This window comes from Paramisgurnus dabryanus, chromosome 4 (genome assembly GCF_030506205.2).
Source record: "Paramisgurnus dabryanus chromosome 4, PD_genome_1.1, whole genome shotgun sequence".
NCBI lineage: Eukaryota > Metazoa > Chordata > Actinopteri > Cypriniformes > Cobitidae > Paramisgurnus > Paramisgurnus dabryanus.
The window spans coordinates 24,557,830-24,580,618 of NC_133340.1; the positions used below are offsets into that span (position 1 = coordinate 24,557,830).

At 37.3% G+C, this 22,789-nt stretch overlaps 1 protein-coding gene across 5 annotated transcripts; it reads left to right on the forward strand.

The window, feature by feature from the left end:
* The first annotated feature begins 745 nt into the window (after positions 1-745).
* On the forward strand, positions 746-22,449 carry kif16ba (kinesin family member 16Ba). 5 transcript variants are annotated; one of them, XM_073814347.1, is made up of 32 exons: positions 746-991; positions 2,430-2,499; positions 2,579-2,692; positions 2,848-2,964; positions 3,114-3,211; positions 3,376-3,485; positions 3,570-3,712; positions 4,540-4,708; positions 5,285-5,416; positions 5,537-5,712; positions 5,810-5,875; positions 6,837-6,896; positions 6,986-7,105; positions 7,335-7,386; positions 9,352-9,489; positions 9,583-9,665; positions 9,741-9,832; positions 11,491-11,523; positions 12,469-12,522; positions 14,119-14,320; positions 14,466-14,680; positions 14,781-15,165; positions 17,389-17,649; positions 17,732-18,087; positions 18,372-18,527; positions 18,933-19,038; positions 19,260-19,306; positions 20,560-20,605; positions 20,695-20,817; positions 20,909-20,998; positions 21,352-21,435; positions 21,516-22,449. In XM_073814347.1, the coding sequence occupies exons 1-32, from the start codon at positions 945-947 to the stop codon at positions 21,672-21,674; spliced, it is 4,104 nt and encodes a 1,367-aa protein (XP_073670448.1). In that variant the 5' UTR covers positions 746-944; the 3' UTR covers positions 21,675-22,449. The 5 variants fall into 5 exon arrangements, with proteins under 5 accessions (XP_073670448.1, XP_073670450.1, XP_073670449.1 ...); XM_073814348.1 differs by having other exon boundaries at positions 747-991; positions 17,732-18,069; XM_073814349.1 differs by lacking the exon at positions 11,491-11,523.
* Positions 22,450-22,789: the final 340 nt, after the last annotated feature.

A 22,789-nucleotide genomic window follows, 5' to 3' on the forward strand; every position in this document is an offset into this window, starting at 1 on the left:
TTGTCTACATGAATAAAGTTATAATAGAAGGTTTTCAAAATGAAATAGATTAGAATAGAAAATTGTAGCATGAAATAAATTTGAATTCAATGCAAATCACAGGAAATGCAAGTTGTTTGATCTTCTGCTAAATTTGATGTCTTAATGTGTGATGCGTCAACTATAATTTTTTGATTAAATGCAAAGTGTAAAGCAGCCGTAAGATACTGTTTAAAGGAAATCAGGAAGAACCGACAGGCGCATGACAGCCAAGTACCGCGAGAGGTAATCGAAATCATACGGAGAAGTCTGATTTCGAATTACTCTCGCGGTACTGTGATGTCATCAGCATGTTCTGTCCGGTTCTTGCAGCGCCACATAAAGTAGAAAAGCTACATACTTCTGAGATGACCTGAGGGTAATTAAATTGTGGGACGAACTATTCCTTTAAGTAGAACATAATGGGACGTTTCCACGACAGAGTTTAAAATAATCCAGGACTAAGCTTTAGTTATATTATATATATAGGACATTTAAGTAGTTTTTACAAACATACCTTACAAAAAACATTACTGTTATGCATCTTGTGACAAAACAATGGCACTGAAATATTTTAAGATATGTCAGTTAAGATGTTTTTAAACTAAGGCAGCTCAAACATACATTTTAGTCTGTGAAAACGCATAATACCTCCACTCCAGCAGGTGGCAGTATAGCGTCTCACGTATTTTCTGTATGCGGCGCGTCCACCAGCAAAGAGGAGGATATTGTAAATCACTCCGGGAAAAGAACACAAGCCGTACATCTACATTCTGAACAAACGTTTCTTTTAACATCAGAAATGAGTAAAGACTAGATGAGCGGTATCATTTATCTCACGATTTGACACGGATACAGTCATCAATGAGAAGTGACACAGTGTTTGTGTTATTGTGAGAGTCCAGTCTGATGGTCAGGGATGTGCCATGGCATCGGTTCGGGTGGCAGTACGGCTCCGGCCCATGAACAGACGGTAAGCGAGTCACACACACACAAATAAACATGTGTACGTCAATGTCGCAATGGCTACGGAGTGAATTAAAAAAGTCTTTGTGATTCTGGCTCTGGCTCAAAAACTAGTGAGCTGCACTACTAGTTAGACAGCACTGAAACATTTAAATTATGGCTTAACAATACTAAGGATTTTTTTTTTTATTATTTATATAGTACATCGTATTGTAATAAGTATTTCTATTGTTTTATTGCATTATGCTTTAAAAAAAAAAGTATTATCAGGACCAAAAAGTGAATTGAGTAAAAAGGAAGATTTTTATCATATTTATAAAGACAGCTGTACCTATTCTTTCCTATTCTTCTAACCCGAGCTCCTGGAGGTGTACCGCGGGCAGAGCGAGTCACAAGCAAGCAACACACACAAAACAATGTGCCACTATCTCTGGATAACTTATGACTCACTACATTTTCGTGTCGTTTACATTATATGCACTTACGCACAGACGTTTAATGCAGTTTGCGACTCATAACTAGTCCAACTTCAACAGCGTTAATCAAACACACATGCACAACAACACTGCTAACCCAGATAAACAAACTATATCTATTGTTTCCATAAGGCTGGGCTCTTTGCGAAGTTGAACATGCTTAAATTTTCCTCACAAATAAGAACACACTTTTTTTTTGGTGATGTTAATTTCGTGTCAGCTCTTTTTTGGTGTGTGCCTGCGCTATTTTGGGTGAAGTGCCCATATAAGGACTTCCAATGTACTTTAAATTGTCTATAAAAAGAAATAAAGCAAGATTGTTAAGTATGAATCTTTCATGCTTGTAAGAACCCTTGCGAAGTGCATTCGGCACAGAAATACTTCCACAGAAATACAAGACATTTTGCGTATGTTTATCATGAGGAATCCAACTCTTTAACTTTGTTAAAGGCTGGGTGCAGAGTTTTCGAAAAACACTTTGTAAAAGGGAGTCGGGCCGAGTACCAAAACACACTTGTAGCCAATGGGTTGCGTATCTATGGGGCGGGTCTATCAAAAGAGGGTTCAGATTCTATTGGGGTAGGGGCGTATTTGTTTGGGTGATTTCAAATGTCAACATTGGCTTTCAGAGATCATGCACCCCGCCTTTAATAAGTCGGAATGCATGAAATAGCTTTAGACCCACCCAAATTTAAATAAACATACAAAAAGTGTGTGTGTTACGATATTCCTGCATAATCAAATCATTTTTGAATTTGAATATTCAACAGGACAACTATATAAACATAAATGTATGCTAATTTTCCTTTTAAACAGCTCATGAAATTATTAAACCAGCGCTAGACACCTGAGAAAGTGATTTAATTTAACATTGTGCATGTCTATAGACTTTACAGAGTCTGTGTGAATAATATATGAAATATATAAATGTAAATATTTTATTCATGCTGTATTGATTTCTTTGGACAGGGAGAAAGACCTGTCTGCCAAGTGCATCATCGAAATGGAAGGAAACAAGACAACTGTCACAAACTCGAAAGTAGGTGAAAGTGACAATTTCTGAGCTCTGATCTCGACAAATCATATTCAGATTATTTATCGTGTTGTTTGTTTAACAGTTACCAGATGGTGTGACTGGAGATTCTGTGAGAGAGAGAACGAAGACGTTCACATACGATTTCTCCTACGACTCATCGGACTCTAAAAATGCCAACTTTGTCTCGCAGGAGAGGGTCAGTAGTCTTCACATCATATGTGACACTGCCTATGAAACCCCAGCTATAGAAATTTGTATTATTTTCTACATAAAATCAGCATTCAGTGAAAATATATTTAATATTGACTGAGTAAAGATTGAAATCAATTTAAAACAATGGTGTGCTTGTAGGTGTTTAAGGATCTGGGCACTGATGTTTTGAAGGCAGCTTTTGAAGGATATAACGCCTGCGTCTTTGCCTATGGCCAGACCGGGTCGGGGAAGTCACACACAATGATGGGCATGCCTGTAAGAAAACCAAGTTTGTCAGTACAGGCATACACTACTTACCCTGCTATGTGTCGAAGCTGTTCATTTATCATTATTGATTGTCTGAAGTATTATGAAATTGTGAGAAAATATTACTCGCTACATCGTTGAATTTTGATCTGCTGTAGGGTGATGTCGGGCTGATTCCACGAATCTGTGAAGGATTATTTAGTCGGATTTTAGGCATGACTCGCAGAGATGAGGCTTCTTTTCGCACTGAGGTCAGGTAAGTTGAATCAGGCCTGAAGGTCAAAGTTCAGGGTAAAGATCAAAGACAAAGGTGCAAAATATAATTGATGGAATTAATAGTGACTGCAAAAAGTAATTTTCGTCTTTAAAGTCATGGTCAGCATCCTCATTTTGCACTTCCTGTTTTTGTTACGATGACAGTTATCTGGAGATTTACAATGAACGAGTCCGGGACTTGTTAAGGAGAAAGATGGCAAAGACGTATAACCTAAGAGTGAGAGAGCATCCAAAAGATGGGCCATATGTCGAAGGTGAGACCGGCAGCATTAGGGGCGTTACGATACCAACAGTTAAGTGTAAACCATACTAACATTGCAGTCATCATTTGATTTCAGACCTTTCGAAGCACCTTGTCCAGAACTACAGTGACGTGGAAGAGCTGATGGAGGCGGGCAACATCAACCGTACCACGGCTAGCACGGGCATGAACGATGCCAGCAGCCGCTCGCACGCCATCTTTACCATTAACTTTACACAGGTGACTGCAGCACATTACAGAGGTGTTATGCTGCATTCACACCAGCCGCGGTAGAGGCGTCAAGCACGAGTGATTTCAATGTTAAGTCAATGTAAAGACGCTTAGACGCGCATCTAGTTTGTGCGAATGGTGCGAATTGAGCGTTGCCGCGGGAAACGCACGAGTTGAAAAATGTGAGCTTAACAAAGGAAAAACGTGCCGCGTTAACCAATCAGGAGCTTGCTCTAGTAGTGACGTGATTACAGGAAGTGAGCGGAGTCGCGGAAGCCCCTCCCATGACGTGAATTTCTGCGTAAATGTCTTGATGACTAGAATTTCACGCGTGGCTTTCGTGCGTGAATGAAGCGAGTTCACTCAAAATGTTCAAGCTTCCAGCTACGCGCGGTAGACGTGAATTTGACGCCCCAAACGCGTCTGGTGTGAACCCAGCATAACAGGACACATAGGTGTGCACAGGTAATTGCAACCCGTTACACATGCACGGCAGGGCTGGCTTATATACGGAATGCAAGATTTTATCAGCAATGTGGGCAAAATACCGATTATTGTCCCCAAAACTGGGGGCAAAAGAAAATCACTGTTTTAGGAAAAAAGTTAAAATAGTAAAAATAAAAATTTCAATATATCTATACATTTTTTAAGTACTACCAAAAATTTGGAAAGATATTAAACTTTAGGTATATCATCCAGCCTATCACACAGGTGTGTCCAGGTGACTTCAAAACATTACACAGTCATGCACAGATTTTTTCAATAGCAGCTTTACACAACTAAGTGTAACTCGTTTAACATGTAACACTATACACATCTAATTCCCTTCTCCTCAGGCTAAATTTGACGCTGAAATGCCAAGCGAGACAGTCAGTAAGATTCATCTAGTTGACCTGGCAGGAAGTGAGAGAGCTGACGCCACAGGGGCCACTGGCGTTCGACTCAAAGAGGGCGGCAATATCAACAAATCACTGGTCACTCTGGGCAATGTCATCTCGGCCTTAGGTGAGTAAAGGTTTGGTGTGAAATAGTGTAGTGAGTTACTGGATTTGTATACTGTCAATAAAGCACAAGGATAGAGGAACTCTGTGTCTTGTCGTTGTTCGTTCTTCTATCCACTGTTTAAATGTTTTGTTTTTTCCGTACATGTTAAAATTAATGTCAAAATGTTCCATTCTTAATTGTGGTTGTCCAGTGTTTGTCAAAAGATGCCGCCAAACAGTAATCTTTATTGATCTTTATTGGCGCGGAGCGATTTTAATCGTACAAGTAGTACCGGCTATGCGTTATTACTTTGGAGCGGTTATTATTTGAAAAGAACGAACCTGCAAATGTCTCAACTGAAATGGTCAGATTCAATGGATTATGCTAAGCTATGCTAAAAGTGATACCGCCAGACCCAGAGATCAGCTGAATGGATTCCAAAATCAAATGTTTAACTCTGGAAAATGATGGAATGATGGAGCTGGAAAATGAGCATATTTTCAAAATAAATTGTCCTACAGGAGGACTTTAAGTAGATACCAGGACCTTCTATAACACAAATGAATGTCTGTTAATTGTGCTTTCATGTGTTTGTAGCTGATCTGTCACAGGAAGGATTAAACAGTCATTTGAAGAAGAAGCAGGTGTTTGTCCCATACAGAGACTCAGTGCTCACCTGGCTCCTAAAAGACAGTCTCGGAGGAAACTCCAAAACCATTATGATTGCAAGTGAGTGATGAATCACAGACCCTCTTGACCAAAGCTAGCATGGGGTTAAAGTTAAAGTGTACAGGTGGATTTGACACATAAAATGTTTAGTGGAAGTGAGACTTCATTTTTGCTTTTCAGCTATTTCGCCTGCAGACGTGAACTACGGCGAGACGCTGAGCACATTGCGCTACGCTAACCGCGCCAAAAACATCATCAACAAACCCACGATTAACGAAGACTCCAACGTGAGACTCATCCGAGAGCTCCGAGCCGAGATCGCTCGACTTAAAGCTCTGCTTGCACAGGGAAACCAGGTCTGAATTTAAAATAATGTAAAAAACTATAAAATGCCATCTGGTTCCTATTATCTGATTAAAGATTCGGATTCAGTCTTGTTTTTGTTTGTTTCAGATTGCACTACTTGATTCGCCCACAGCATTAAGTATGGAAGAAGAACTACACCATAATGAAGCCAGGGTAATCTACATCCCCCAAAATATTAAAGCATTGTTTCCATAGCAACAGATATACTTTCCTCTGTATCACAGCATCCCTTATACAGTCTTGCTTAGCAGTTTTTAATTCTGTATTGTTAAAAGTTGTACAGTAAAGTCTATTTTTAACGTATACGTGAGCGTACATGCACAGCCTTGCAAAGTATAGTTTATCTGACTTGCATGTGTACACAGACGTTCAACGCATGCGCGTTTGCGACAAAATGCAATGCATCACCTGGGCTACATGCTACATGCGTGACCTACGCGTACAAAGTATGCACGGTTACAAAAATACGGCTGTGCATGTATTATTCTGATGATGAAATTTGCATACATATATACTTCTAGCTTTAGGATTTGTTTACTTAATCTTTATCAGGGTTTTCCGCAGGAAATTTGTTAGTTAAGGTGGTAGGGTTGTGCAGGTGGGCGGGCCGGGGGCGTGGCAATCAAAGGGGCGGGGCGTATGCGTCATAATAAAAATATTTTTATATAAAACACTCAAATAAAACTCAATTTTGAAGAAACTATGACAGAAAATGAACCCATACTAGATTATTAATGAATTAAATGTTTTATCAACAGGTTAGTTATCCTTCAGACAGTGACGGACCATGTCTTTCTCTCATTTCGGCCATGTGCCGTTTGGTGAAATTTTTTTTTGGACGACTTAGTTAAGGTGGTAGCATATCCCAAGGTGGGCCGCCCAAACTGAAAAGTGCTGCGGGAAACCCTGTTTATTAATAGATGATGTGATTAACTCTGAACTGTGCGGTGGTAAATTAAACATTTATTAGTAGAGTTGTCAAATTTTATGATTTTTTTTAACATCCCGGCACAGCAACATTGCCTTTTTCCATGGTGTGACAGGACTATCTATTTTTGACGGCATAAAAATAAATCACACACCAAGTATGTTTGCGTGTGCTTTTCTGTGGCAGGTTTTAGAGCTTACAAAGGAGTGGACGAATAAGTGGAATGAAACTCAAAACATCCTGAAGGTTTGTGTCAGCGATAAAGAGTATCTCTACTACCCTTTAGTGTTTATCTGTAGTCTCTAATGTGTAAATATGTGGGGTGCGTTGTGAAGGAAGAGACTCTGGCTCTGAGGAAGGAGGGAATCGGAGTGATCCTAGACTCTGAACTTCCTCATCTCATCGGGATTGATGATGACCTGCTGAGTACCGGCATCATTCTCTATCATTTAAAGGTAATAAATACATGTATTTGTGTTTACAGTAGTGTGTATTAAATGAATGTGATAGATAGCACTAGTGACCCTGTTTGTGATATTATGCCCCCCCCCCTCCTTTAAAGGTAATGAATAAATACGATTGTGTTTTCAGTAGTGTGTAATACAAACATATGATTAAATGTGTAATGAATGTGATTGTTTGTTGTACTGCATGTAATGGATAAATGTGATTGTGTGTTTATAGGAGGGCAGGACATATGTTGGTCGTGATGATGCTACTACTGAGCAGGACATTAGTGAGTTAAATCTGCTATTTATGGACAGAATGATATAGGATATGGTATTGGCTAAATGGTTATGTTTACATACAGTTAATTTTTAGGGATGCACTAGTATATAGTCCTTTACTCTGTATCGGTACATAAAACCGGACATCGGCTGATTGGTTAAAAACAGCAGATGTCCAGGGCAGAGTATATGCTGGCAATCAAAACGGGTTGTTAAATGTGTAGAGATGCACTGATTGACCGGCTAGAGACCACGTATGACACCTTCATATGCAGGACTCTGGATGACCAGCTGTTCTCCAGACAGAGGCTTCAGAAATCTGATAAACTTGGACGTCATGTTTCCCCGAATCTCATGTCTTATCACACACGCAGCCAGTTACAAGCCAATCCCGAAGCAGCAATCGATTAACAACTGATATTTGGACATCTAACATAATGTCTGAGAGCACTTTATTTTGAGATATGTTCAGATGAAAAAGGAATTTAATGCAGGTTGGGTGAAAGTGCAGTGTTTAATATTTTATGATAAAAATAAAGTTTTTTTTAATAAAAGAAAGGTGGATTTTTGTTTGTAGCCTGGGCGTCAATTACAGTTTTTAGAAAGAAAATTGGAATTGGCAAAAATCGGTATCGGCAGGTCACACCTACAGGAAAAAAAATCAGAATCGGCCAAGAAAATTGCAATCGGTGCATCTCTAATATTGTGTGATTATTTTGAATTGGGTCACTGTGACAACAGAATTGCAGTTTGTATCCTCTGCACTTCTAGGATTTATTGACATGATAACTTGAAACAAAGAGTAAAAAGATGCACCGATATATCGGCCAATAATCAGTATCGGTCGATAAAAGTTATTTTTACACTATAGGCAGATAGTTTAATATTCAGAAAATGTAATCTTTAGTATTTAGTTAATGCAGTTAATACAGTTAAGTTAAAGTCGCCATGAAATTGAGGTGGCGATTGCCTTATTTTCCTCGTGGTGACGTATATGCGAGTGAAACAGGCTTTTGAAATGAAATAAGGGTAGGCTGGATGTGAATTTGTCCATCGAGATCTGATTGGATCGTTTGAAGTTGGGTCATGTTGTTTATTGCTAATCGCTGTTGGGCATGGCCGGTTACCGGTTTCAACGTATACCGAGGTTTTAAAGAGTCAAGGTTTTAAAACCACTAAAATTTTTTGTGATACCGTTTTTAAGGTATGAACTATGTTTACACAAAATGAATTAAATCATGTAATTGAATACATGTTTATATTTCAATTACATATTTTTGAAAGAATATTATCAATTACAGGCTTTATTTTTACCAGGCATAATTGTTGTATGTTGCTTAAAAATAAAATGTATCGTGTCCAGTTGAAAAGTTGATGTTTTTATACGCAGACATTTTAAAAGAACACATTTTAATGTAACAATGGCAATACCACAACATTGTGGTATTTTTGCTTACAGACAGAATCTCATACCGGCCCATGCCTAATCGCTGTGATCTTCTCCTGGGCCTTGTCCACCTGCGATACCAAATGACCGGAAGTAAAGAGAGATTGTTTTGAGGAGCGGAGGAGATTTGCGTTTTTGATTTATAGATTATGAGGGTTTATAAATAATGAAGCTCACAGATAAGTCTTTGTAAAAAATACCACAATATTCCAAAACAAATGACAGTTTTTCATCTTATTTTCATGGCGACTTTAAAATAACTATGAAACTATCGGTATCGGTAGATATCAGTCTGAATAATCTGCTATTGGTTGAAAAATTTAATATCGGTGTAAAAAGCAGAACTATCAGTATATGTCAGGATCGGTAGTAATCGAACATCGGTATCGGCACAGATATTTTGTATCGGTGCATCCCTAGTCATTTTTAATAATAAATTAATAGTCTCAATTTGAATTAATTATAAACATGTTATCATACATTTTCCAAAGGCTTTTCATGAAACGTTTTGCGTGTTCGTTTGTAGTTCTTCATGGTTTGGGTCTGGAGAGTGAACACTGTTTGATAGAGAATCAGACTGGACGAGTGACTCTTATCCCTCTGAATGATGCTCAGTGTTCAGTCAATGGAGTTCAGGTCACAGAGCCCTGCCAGCTCAACCAAGGTTACACATTGACATCTTCACTTATTTTCATTCATGTCGAATATGTTGTTTTTCCTATACGGTAGCTTTATTTGTGGTGTGTATTGTTTTCAGGAGCTGTTATTCTGCTTGGCAGAACCAATATGTTCAGATTTAACCATCCCAAAGAGGCAGCAAAATTAAGAGAGAAACGAAAGGTGAGAAATTCAGATTCATTGTTAAACTTGCATCATTTATTTCATCTGTAACATAACGCTGCTGTGGTTCTGCAGAGCGGCCTTCTGACTACTGGTCTGAGTTTATCCATGAGTGATCTGTCCAAATCCTGTGAAAACCTCTCCACGGTCATGCTGTATAACCCTGGGTAAGTTCATACACGTACGAGAAAAAACATGTAAGTGTGACGGAGTGAGAGAGAGATCTTCCTCCCCGCTTCTCTTCCTCAATCCTCCTCCATCTCTTCCCTCTCAGGAGCCTCTTCTTCCCTCCTCTCTCCACCCTCCTCTCTCTCCATGCCCTCCGACACCATCGCTGGTACTCCTGGTGTGGCATTTAAACACTCACAAAGCCCTCCCGCTTAACAACTCACGAGTGCTTACCTCACAAAAAATAACAATAAGGATGCATTACTCAATATATTTATGACTTATTGGTATTGGCCAATATAAATCTGGGATGAACATTATGTTGGATGTCTACCAAATTCTGAGAGATTCATCCACAATATATACACTCACCTAAAGGATTATTAGGAACACCATACTAATACTGTGTTTGACCCCCTTTTGGCTTCAGAATTGCCTTAATTCTACGCTGTTGAACTCATTGTCATGTTCAAGTAACCAATTTAAATTTAATGATTTGAGCTTTGTGACATGGTGCATTATCCTGCTGGAAGTAGCCATCAGAGGATGGGTACATGGTGGTCATAAAGGGATGGACATGGTCAGAAAGAATGCTCAGGTAGGCTGTGGCATTTAAACGATGCCCACTTGGCACTTAGGGGCCTAAAATGTGCCAAGAAAACATCCCCCACACCATTACACGACCACCACCAGCCTGCACAGTGGTAACAAGGCATGATGGATCCATGTTCTCATTCTTTTTACGCCAAAATTCTGACTCTACCATCTAAATGTCTCAACCGAAATCGAGACTCGTCAGACCAGGCAAAATTTTTCCAGTCTTCAACTTTCCAATTTTGGTGAGATTGTGCAAATTGTAGCCTCTTTTTCCTATTTGTAATGAAGATGAGTGGTACCCGGTGGGGTCTTCTGCTTTTGTAGCCCATCCGCCTCAAGGTTGTGCGTGTTGTGGCTTCACAAATGCTTTGCTGCATACCTCAGTTGTAACGAGTGGTTATTTCAGTCAAAGTTACTCTCCTATCAGCTTGAATAAGTCGGCCCATTCTCCTCTGATCTCTAGCATCAACAAGGCATTTTCGCCCACAGGACTGCCGCATACTGGATGTTTTTCCCTTTTCACACCATTCTTTGTAAACCCTAGAAATGGTTGTGCGTGAAAATTCCAGTAACTGAGCAGATTGTGTGAGGAGATTGTCTTGACCAGGACCACACCCCTAAATGCATTGAAGCAACTGCCATGTGATTGGTTGATTAGATAATTGCATCAATGAGAAATTGAACAGGTGTTCCTAATAATCCTTTAGGTGAGTGTATGTCTAAATGTTCAATATCAATGCATCCCTTAAAAACAACATACGCATGTTGGCTTTTGCATTGTCACATCTTATTCAAAGAAGTCACAGCAAAGGCCTGTTTCGTTAGTGATGGTAGGAAATTGCGTCTGCATCACGCATGCAGAAACTCACAGACACTGGACAGTTTCACAATGGCGATATACAATCACAAGCAAAACACCAGCTTATTTCTTTTGTAAGGCCTTACCTCTAATGTAGCTTTGCAATTCTAATATTTCAATCTTCCTCAAATAAATTGAAATAAAAGACAGAGTGTGGTTTAGTTTGGTAACGTTTTTCTTTCTGAATTTGTTTTGTGGCAGTCTCTTCACTGAAAAGGGACCCGTCTTTCTCAGGTAGAACATAAACGCACAACTAGTTTTCTGATGTTAACTGTTGTTTCTTTGTTTTAAACACAAATCGTCGTGTTTGTGGGTTCGGTCTCTCCATTTCCCATTGTTCATTCTTGTGAGAAGTTATTTGTCCCCTCACACCTCATAACCATAAAACTTTAGTTAAAGAGATAGTTGACCCGAAAATGAAAATGCTGTCATCATTCACTCACCCTCATGTTGATCTTAATCTGTATGAGTTTCTTTATTCTGTTGAACAAATGAAGGTAAGTACACAGTTGACGTTACCCATTGACTTCCATAGTAGGAAAAACAAATACTATGGAAGTAAGTGGTATATTTATCAACATATATTTTGCGTTTAACAGAACCAAGAAATTCATACATGTTTAGAGCAACATGTGGGTGAGTAAAGGGGCGTGCGCACCAAAGCGTTTAAATGCGGCTGAAAACGGCAGGCGGACGCCAACCGTGGGCGCTTGCCAGCGTTTTTTTTTTTTTTAGCGAAGCACTTTGTTTGCTATGATACTTCTGCTTTGTTTACCGGTCATTGTACAATGCGCCGGTTGGTTGTTGTGGTTTTTGTCCAGCCCCTCCTCCACTGTGATTGGACGGCTGAGTGAAAAGTGACATTGACGAGCGCTGCTGGCGTTTTTGAAAAGTGCGGCGCTTTGATTGGAAACAATTGAAAACATACACCGGCGCAAAATGCCTTGGTGTACACGCCCCAGTAGTCATGACAAACATTTCATGTTAAAGTAAACTATCACTTTAAGTGTGTGCCATTATCTGACTGTTTGATGGTTTTGAGTTGTGCAACCTGCAGCATGTGCTTATAGCTGCAATGCATCGACTGCCGGATTTCATGAAGTGAAGCGAGTTTGTTGTGGTGTCTGAAGTGTGTGTGTGTTTAAAGGGTGGAAACTAATTGTGTTTTGTGTGTTCCAGACTGGAGTTTGAGAGGCAACAAAGGGAAGAACTGGAAAAACTTGAAACTAAAAGGTTTGTCATGTGACCACAAATCTAACAACCATTAGGTCATGAATAACACTTCAGATAAACAGTAATATTTGAAGATATTCTCGTCCTTAACTGTAACTTAAACTTTCAGTCTTTATTTTCAATGTAATATGTGTTTTTTATTGTGGGGTTAAAATAAAAACACACATCAGTTACAAAGCAAGTAAATAAAAAATAAGCATTCAAAACTGTCTCCTTACATGTTTCACAATGGTAAGCTTTAAATAATAATTTAGAATTTAAGCTGTTACGCACATTTTGTCAGCTTGACCTCATTTGACTTTGGCCATCCAAGTTGCATATGTCCATCATTTTACAGACAAAACACTTTTTCAATTATTTTAGAAAATGTCCTAGATCTTCCCATTTTTTAAATGTGTGAATATGGGGACCACCTTAGACATGCCCAAAGATTGTGCATCCATTCTTCAAAAAAGTAATCCAAACAGCTCCATTAGGATAAACAAAACCTTCTGAGGGGAATTCAAGCGGGTTTGTCAGAGAAATATCCATATTTAAAACTTAACAAACGAAAATAACTTGCTTACGGGTAACTTTGACTCCACACCCAAAGAATGTGCGAGATGTGTCCAAGATGGCAGCCACGTAATCCCTTTAACCCACGTAAAAATTGTAATTTTACATTTCAAACAAAGGTGGCGATAGAGGGGTGAAAAGTTACCGATTGCAACTTTAAATACTCAACTGATAAAAGCATTTTTTTTCTACTATTAGACATGGGTAGATTGTTTAAAACAGATTATATCCTGGCAATCTAAGGTGGACGAAAAATAGATCAGAACTCGGGACACTCGTGTGATTATTCTGAATTGCAGTTTGTCTGCTCTGTAGGATTTTACGACATAATACTTTGAATCGGTATCGGTACATTTCATTCAAAGTAATTGATTGAATATCCGTATCGGCACAGAAATGTTGTATTTGTTCATCCCTAGTTTATACGTATATTTAGACAATTTATAAAATTATTACTTTTAATTAAAAGCAAATAATTTTAAATGATAAATAAAAATGAAAGCTTCTTCATCTTCCTTGATCATTTCTTATTTATTTGCGTGTTAGTTATTGGTGTAATGTGGGATTTTAGCGGCATCTAGTAGTGAGATTGAGAATTGCAACCAATGCAATGAGAAGCTATGGTAGCCGCCACAGGACAAACACGTCGTTGTCTGAGGCAACGAAGGGACGAAACGCACATTGTAGAGCAGTTTGTCCGTTTAGGGCTACTGTAGAAACATGACAGCGACTTCCATGTAAGGAGACCTGCGGTATATGTAGATAAAAACGCCTCATTCTAAAGTAATAAAAACAATACAGTTCATTATGTCTTTATACGCCACTGATAATATAGTTGTGTATATTGCATTTCTGTCAAGAGATCCTTCTAAAAATCCCACATTGCACCTTTAATGGACGCAAAACATAACAAGAGGATTTGTCTCTTGTAAATTTGTTTTGCTCTCTGTTCTCTGCCTGAACTCTTTCTGTTTAAATGGATCTATGACCTCACCACTGAACCCAGCCAATCACCATCCTTATCTCTTTGTGGTGTTGTAGGCGGCTAATAAAGGAGATGGAAGAAAAGCAGAAGAGTGAAAAGGCGGAGCTCGAGCGCATGCAACAGGAAGTGGAGTCTCAAAGGAAAGAGTCCCAGCAGGTACAGCTGCGCATACGCAGACAGGAGGAGAGTCTGCGCAGACGCAGTCAGGATATCGAAAGCCGCCTCAGAGACCTGATTGCTGAGAAAGAGCGATTCCAGGTCAGATCAGGAAGCAATCAAGTTTTATTGCTGTGCTATTGAAAATCTGTCTAAAAAGACGCCAATATCTCCAAACTAATTCTCAACTTTTTTTATGTCACAAAGGTTAACCGAGACCTTTTATATGTTAATGTGTAATATACAGGAGGAAAGACACAGGGACCAGAAGGAGCAGCAGGAGGAGAAACAGAGGAGACATCAGCAGAAACAGCTGGAGGAGAAGGTGCACGAAGAGGATCTGGAGAAAGCGAAGGCTCAGGCCCAGCGGGAGCGAGCAGAACAAACCGAACTCTTTCGTGAACTGGAGCGCCTTAAAAGAGAGCGAGAGGAGCAGGCTGTCAAATTACAAATAGAGCACAGGTGAGAGAATTTGGTGAAGCAAGATAGACTAGTCTGTATGGAGATCTGCAACATTGCCTCCTTATAAAAGCGTATCCAATCAAATGTCTTAAATGTCCAGACGTCTGGAAGAGCGAGAGAAGGAGCAGCTGAGCCTGGTCGGGCGTCTGGAGGAGCAGCTAAGGGAGCGCAGCGAGGAGGCGGCATCCCTGCTCACGCCGGATGACGTCCATCGTCTGGAGCAAGAGAGACGGACACTTGCCGAGCTGAGGGAGGAGCTACTCCGAGCAAAGGAGGCACGGATTGACGGAGAGGAAGAGGGAGGGGAGGAGGCACGGAGGAGCGCGCAGGAGCGGTATGAGCAGTTCAAGAAGGCCCAGGTGGAGGAGCTGGGTTTGCTGGAGGAGTCACTGATTCAGCAAAGGGACAGACTGGAGAGAGAGGTGGCCAGTGAACAGAAGTCACTCAGTCTACTGCTTCATACACACCGGGGGAAACAGATACAGGTAGATGCCTCTTTATTTTACATTGACACCAGAGGAAACTGATTCATTGTTTACAAGATAAGTCAATTATTTTTAATACATTTTTTTTCACTGATTTATTGTTTACAGAATAATGAATCAGTAAAAAAAAATGAATTGATGTATTTTGTTTTCACAAAAACGTATTATTTAAAAAAACACCAAACCAGTAGAAAAAATTATGAATCATTCTGTAAATAATAAATCAGTCAATAAAAATTATTAAATATTATGTAAATACGTTATTCATTACTTGTTTTTTAAGATAAACAAATGATTCAACTTGTTTAAAATAAACCCATTTGTTGTTTACAAAATTTGACAGATTCGTTATTTAAAATGTAATTTTTTGTAAAATTTCATTGTTTGAAAATAATGAATCAGTTTTTACTAATTCATTGTTTACAAAATAACTATGTCCACTATTTATAAAATGATTAGTCTGTTTTTTGTTCAGGTTTTTCACTTTTTTACAAAATAATGAATCGTTTTATTTACTGATTCACTGTATGAAAAATAATGAATCAATTAATTCATATTTTCTAAAAATAATAAATATTTTTTCACTGATTCATTGTTTTTAAAATAATGAATCAGTAAAAAAAGATTAATTCTTTTGTAAATATTACTAAAATGTATTCATTATTTTGTTTAAAAATATGTATATGTCACAAAACTGATTTATTATTTTAAAAACACCAAACCAGTAGAAAAAATATGAATCATTTTGTAAATAATAAATCAGTAAATAAAAATTATTCATTATTATTTAAATACCTTATTCAATACTTGTTTTTTAAGATAAACAAATGATTCATTTTGTTTAAAATAAACCCATTTGTTGTTTACAAAATTTGACAGATTCGTATATAAAATTTAATGTTTCGTAAAATTTCATTGTTTGAAAATAATGAATCAGTTTTTACTAATTCATCGTTTACAAAATAACTAGGTCCACTATTTCTAAAACGATTAGTCTGTTTTTTTTTTCAGGTTTTTTACTTTTTTACAAAATAATGAATCGTTTTATTTACTGATTCACTGTTTGAAAAATAATGATTCAATTATTTCAGATTTTCTAAAACTAATGAATATATTTTTTCACTGATTCATTGTTTACAAAATAATGAATCAGTAAAAAAAATCATTCTTTTGTAAATATTACTAAAATTTATGTTTTATTTTGTTTAAAAATATGTATATGTCACAACTCTGATTTATTATTTAAAAAACACCAAACTAGTAGAAAAAAATATGATTCATTTTGTAAATAATAAATCAGTAAATAAAAATGATTCATTATTATGTAAATACGTTATTCATAACTTGTTTTTTAAGATAAACAAATTATTCATTTTGTTTAAAATAAACCCATTCGTTGTTTACAAAATTTGACAGATTTGTTATTTAAAATGTAATGTTTCGTAAAATTTCATTGTTTGAAAATAATGAATCCATTTTAACTAATTCATTGTTTGCAAAATAACTGGTTTCACTATTTCTAAAACGATTAGTCTGTTTTTTTCAGGTTTTTTACAAAATAATGAATCGTTTTATTTATTGATTCACTGTTTGAAAAATAATGAATCAATTATTTAAGATTTTCTAAAATTAATGAATATTTTTTCACTGATTCATTGTTTACAAAATTTGACAGATTCGTATTTAAAACTTAATGTTTCAGAAAATGTCATTGTTTGAAAATAAAGAATCAGTTTTTACTAATTCATTGTTTACAAAATAACTAGGTCCACTATTTATAAAATGATTAGTTCGTTTTCACTTTTTTTGTGTGTGTGTTTTTTTTTACAGAATAATGAATCATTTTATTTACTGATTCACTCTCTCTCACTGCAAAATAATGAATCAGTCAAAAAATGTATTCATTGTTTTGTAAATATCAATAAAATGAATTCATTGTTTTGTTTAACAAAATTAATATATCACAAAAACTGATTTATTATTTTTAAAACACTAAATCAATAGAAAAAAATAATTTATTATTTTGTAAATACATTATTTATTTTTGATATAAACAAATCATTCATTTTGTTTGAAATAAACAGATTCATAGTTTACAAAGTAAGGAATCAGTTTTTTCACCGATTCATTGTTTACAAATTGTTATCACAAATGTTTTGTTTACAAAATAATGAATTAGTTTGCTCGGGCTTTAATAGCGACTTTTTCTCCTCCACTCTGCAGGTTCACGACATGATGGAGCGTGGCTTGCAGGACGTCTCGTCTCTGAGTCAGGAGGAGGTTCTCATCCAGCAGACAGAACACAAGCTTCAGTTTAAAGAGAGACAGCTGCTCTCTCTGCGTGAGAAACATCTTCCTGCCGTGTCTGAAGAGCGACAGAGAGCCAGCGAGCTGCTGGAGAGGGTGAGAGGAGGAAGAGGGTCTCCAGGGGCAGATGGAAGTCCAGAGGAAATGGACAAAGTGCTGGATGAGACGCTTTATCAGGTGAAACTCAGTGTTATATAATAGGTATTTTTTGTATACCCAAGACCTGTCTACATAACTCCATCTTTCTTTGTTTTTGCAGGTAGAGAAGGAGCTGGAGGAGAAGGAGGAACGTTTGTGTCAGTACACCGCGAGCGCCGAGCAGTTGCAGCAGCTCCAGCAATCGTACGAATTCACGGCCAACGTGGCCCGTCAGGAGGAGAAAGTTCGGCGGAAGGAAAAGGAGATCCTGGAGTGGAAGGAGAAACAGCAGCGGGAAGCGCTAGAGCAAGCCGTCGTTCGATTGGAGAAGAGGCACTCGGCCTACCGCAGGAGCCTCAGCCTCGAACCTGAAGCCAAAGGACCCCGCAGGAGGTCCCAATCTGAACTGAGTCAAAGCACTTTCAAGTCGACAGGAACACAAGACCTGGACCAGGAGAGGTGTGTTGTTGCTTTTTGGTGAGCTCATGAAATTGTGTTGATGTCCGCATCAATGTGTTTACTATGAAAACAGGAAGTTGAGGTGGGAAGTTTTGTTTTGAATAGCCAACAGCGTTTATTGTACGTCACATGATTGCCACTTGCTAGTCAACACTATTTGTTTAACAAGATACTCCCGATTGCGATATTCTTGGTCCGTATTCCTTAAAAAGATGTTTTAAAATTTGTGGTGGCTTAAACCACTTTGGCACCCTTGGAGATCTAAAAGTGCTCTTCTTATGTATTTCTCTGGATGTTTTTAGGATGGAGAGAGAGATCGCTCAGCTGAAGCAGAGGATCAACGAAAGTGAAGTAAGTGGGCGGAGTCTAAGCGTAAGCAGCGAGGAGAAGAATGTGAACCAGTCGCCCATCAGCCCCATACAGACCCTCCCCTCTGTACTGTCAATAGGGGACGAGAGGTACAAACATATATCTTCTCAACTGGCTAGAATATCCAAATTTGCATGTTTAAAGGAATAGTTCACTCAATCTGAGTTATAATGGTAGTAAATGGTACTTAAAAGTAAAAAAAGTCCATCCATCTTTCACGGAAGTAATCCACACGGCTCCAGGGATTAATAAGGTCTTCTGAGGGCAATTGATGTGATTTTGTAAGAAAAAAGAACTGTTTAAACTTTCCAAACTAAAACAGGAGCCATGTGGATTACTTCTTTAAAGGATGAATGGACTTTTATGGGCTTCAGATCAGAAGCACCATTTACTACCATTATAAAACTTGAAACAGACCTTCAAGGTCTTTATTTCAGTAAAGTGTAAGCAGTTTTTCTGGATGTTAGAGATTTTAATCTTCCCTCGTCCTTCAGGATAAACGTGTATATTGAAGAAGAGGTCCAGCGGAGACTGCAGAATCGAAACCTGTTTAACAGAGAGAATAACAACACTCTCTCACTATCCTCAGACTCACTACAGGTATAAAACTACACCTGCAGCACCCACACTTTTAAAGAGACAGTTCATCAAAACTGTCTGCCTTTTAATCTTCTGTTCAGCACAAGGCTGGCTGTAGAGTCATACGAAAAGTAATAATTTCACTATTTAGTGTTGCAGGCATTTCAGCAATGACACACTTCACTTTTAAATACTTCTAGTATTTTTGACATTTGTATTGTAAAAGCCCATTTTATCTACAGGAGGAGCGGCAGGATAGTGAGAATAGCTCTGTTAGATTGACAGATGTGGAAAGCACAAGCCTCAGCCAATCAGCAGCCCTGATTTGCATGATTCAGCCTTAATCATTTGCATATCCATCACAATCTCTGATCTCCATAGTCCTCAGATCGTTTTTCAGATTTGGAGCATGCTGCCTTCCGTCAGTAGCTGCGTTACCATTAAAATTTGCGCAAAACTTTTAGAAAATAACGCTAATGTCGACAAAAAATTATTCCCATTCACCGATGTCATGCGAATTAAGTGTAATTTTGTTGTCTCGCGATAAGTTGTTCCATAAACCATGGTGACAGCTGTGCTCGAGTTCATACAGCAACTCGAAAGCATACAGAGCAGTCAACTTCCGAATTACTCTTGCGGTATTTTGATATCATGTGTTTGGCGTTTATTGTGATGCCATCAGAAAACGAACACACCCCTTCTTCTGTCTTCTCCTCCAATCAAACATACTGCACCAAATTAACTCTTTCCCTGCCATTGACGAGTTAGCTTGTCAATTAAGAGAAAACATTTCCCTGCCAATGACAAGTTTTTACGGTAATCTTTAATTCCGCTATTGTCCACTAGGTGGCCCTCTTACACAATTTATTAAAAACGGAAGCATCAGCTAATTCAACATTTTAAAAATCTGTGTATGTTTTGATCATCATTCTGAATCTGATCTCTAACAAAAAGAATTTACAAAACTCAAAATTTTATTTGAGATGTTATAAAAAGAGACCAAATAAAGATAAAATAATTTTTTTTCCGTTTTGTTTGTTTGAAAGCAGAGGGTCTGTTCTTTCATGTAACGTTTATAGAAGAAAATTTTCCTGAAAGGCATTTTGTGAAACTTTTGTGAAAATCACAAAAGAAAATGCTGGCGGGAAAGTTTTTTTTAAAAAACTGACTTTTATGCATGTCATATGACCTGAAAATGTAAATTTACTAAATTTCCATTGCAGTTTTGCGATTATATTCCTTCAAATTGCCTTAAAAACCTTATGCAAAATTGACATGTTTCCATTGGGTGAATTTTCAATTTGTCCAATTCAAAGGGTAATGGAAATGCAGCTAGTGTTTTGTGTAGATGCACTTTTAACTGTAGATGCATTTTTAGCTGCACTTTCTCTAATTGCTACCACACTGAAATGAAAAAATTACAAATATGTGTCTGCCTGCTTGCTTCACGAAATTCGTACTATAATTTTTTACATTTATTTTAAATACAATAGAGTTTTAAAGTTACTTCATGTCTCTAATGAATGCAATTTTACTCTTTTAGGACAATAATAAAAAACAAAATGATGCACGCAAACTGAAATACGAGGTATGGTCTTATGAAGTGTTTTCAAAATGCTTTCATTTGTCAGTTTAATAAATAAAAATTTCTGACTTTAAGAAAACATCTTTCCACAGCGGCTGATGTCCATACCTCTGGATCCGAGTCCAGATAGTCTTAAAGATCCGGTAAAAATCACCATCCCACGTTACGTCATGTGCGGACAGGGCAAAGATGAGCACTTTGAATTTGAAATTAAGGTTTGGCTGCATTCTGTATACAATCCCTACAGTCTTTATGTGTAAATGGGGAATAACAGGATGGCTCTGATGTATGTTATGTTTATTTCAGATCACCGTTTTGGAAGAAACATGGACAGTGTTTAGACGATACAGTCGCTTTCGGGAGATGCACAAATCTCTAAAATCGAAATATCCAGAGGTGCGACCTGCATGAACAATTATACACATATTACGTGTTGAATTTATTGCCTAAAGGAAATAAAATTATTTTTTTAAAGAATAAAAAAAAATGTATGGGAAATAATAATGGAAAATTGCAAAATGCAAAAATGTTGCTTATGATACTTGTATTTGCTGCTTTTTCTATAATCTTTAATTTAATACAGTAAATATGAATTTAATTACCATAACTATAATATAAAATATAACTGTAAAATATAATAAAAGTTACGAAATAACTCGTATTTTCTATAACAAAAATATGATTGTCAAGAAAACCAGTATAGTGAGGTCTTAAATTGTTTTCTAATATTACTAAATGTTTCGCTCTAGCTTGCATCTTTGGATTTTCCTCCCAAAAAGATTTTTGGAAACAAAGACGAGAGAATGATCGCAGAACGACGAAATCAGTTAGAGGTAAATACAATCAATACAACTATCAGTCCTGGATACATTCATCATCACTTTTGCTGTTGCTAATGTATTTCTTTTCCCAGCAATACCTGCGCAATTTTTTCTATGTGATGATGTCGTCGTCGTCGTCTCCTCTCAAGACGGACGAATCTGGACCACAAGTCTCAAAACATGCAATCTGCAGCATCTCTCCTTTCTTTAAGAAGGGGGTCTTTGACTACAGCAGTCACGGCACGGGCTGACGGGTCGCGTCTCATACGGACCCGATACAAACTCCAATAAAACGCGCACACTCGGATTTAAATGAACGTAGCTCTCTGATTTTGCACACAACAGGTTTACTCACAGATGGGTTAATCTTATGCAACGCAGATTACCCCAAAATCAAAAGAAATGTTTTGCATAAAGAAAATTAGGTATGCATTTGTTTTGTTATTTATGCAATATGGTAGTATACTTTTTTTTTATTTGATTTCGGGGTTAATTTTCATCCTGGATGATGAAGTTGTTTCATGAGGTTTATCTATCGTTCATGAGCTCTCACTCAGGAAAGCATAACATTAGTCAGAGCAGAAGAGGTAGAAAGACATCTATTATAACTTGAAAAAGATGGGGATAAGGAAAAGCCGGAAATAGTTGTGAAAAGGTTTCAAGCAACTGAGCTTTAATTTGCTTCTGAAAAAAATAAATGTGGATGAGACAAAAAATTGTATATTGAGGACCATGGATCATGTTACATTGAAGTCATGCTATTAGTTTTCCTTTTCTCTGGAATCAAAGCCTATGGTTTGATAAAGTTAGGCTGTATATTCAGGCCTGTTATTAGTCTGAATACATATTATAAAATACTCATGGTTGTAGAAATAGTTCACAAAAATTTTTATAGAATTATCATAATCTACTTTCTTCTCCTTTCAAAACTTTAATTTCTTTGTCCATAGAAAACCAAAAGATTTAATAACAATAGTATCAATGTGTTTAAAAACACGGCGTACAGGTTATAATAAATTTAAAAAATTTAAAAAATTTGAATTTTTGGGTAAATCTCCTTAAACTCTGCTAGTGTTGTACTTTATAAACTACTAAGAGGTCAAAGCTCACAGGGATGAACTCTTAATGGCACGTGTACCATGAGCGGACGTCTTTAAAAGAAATGATTTTGTTTCAGATTTCACTACTATATAATTGACTTTTACTCCGTCTAGACACACATGATAAAGCTTTTAATGTAGATTATGCTTTAATAGCAGGTCAACTTGATATTGTAAAAAAATTATGTTGTTGAACACTATAAAGCCATACTGTATGTATATGCAAATGAATAGCAATTGTAGCACTATAGATATACACTAAAATG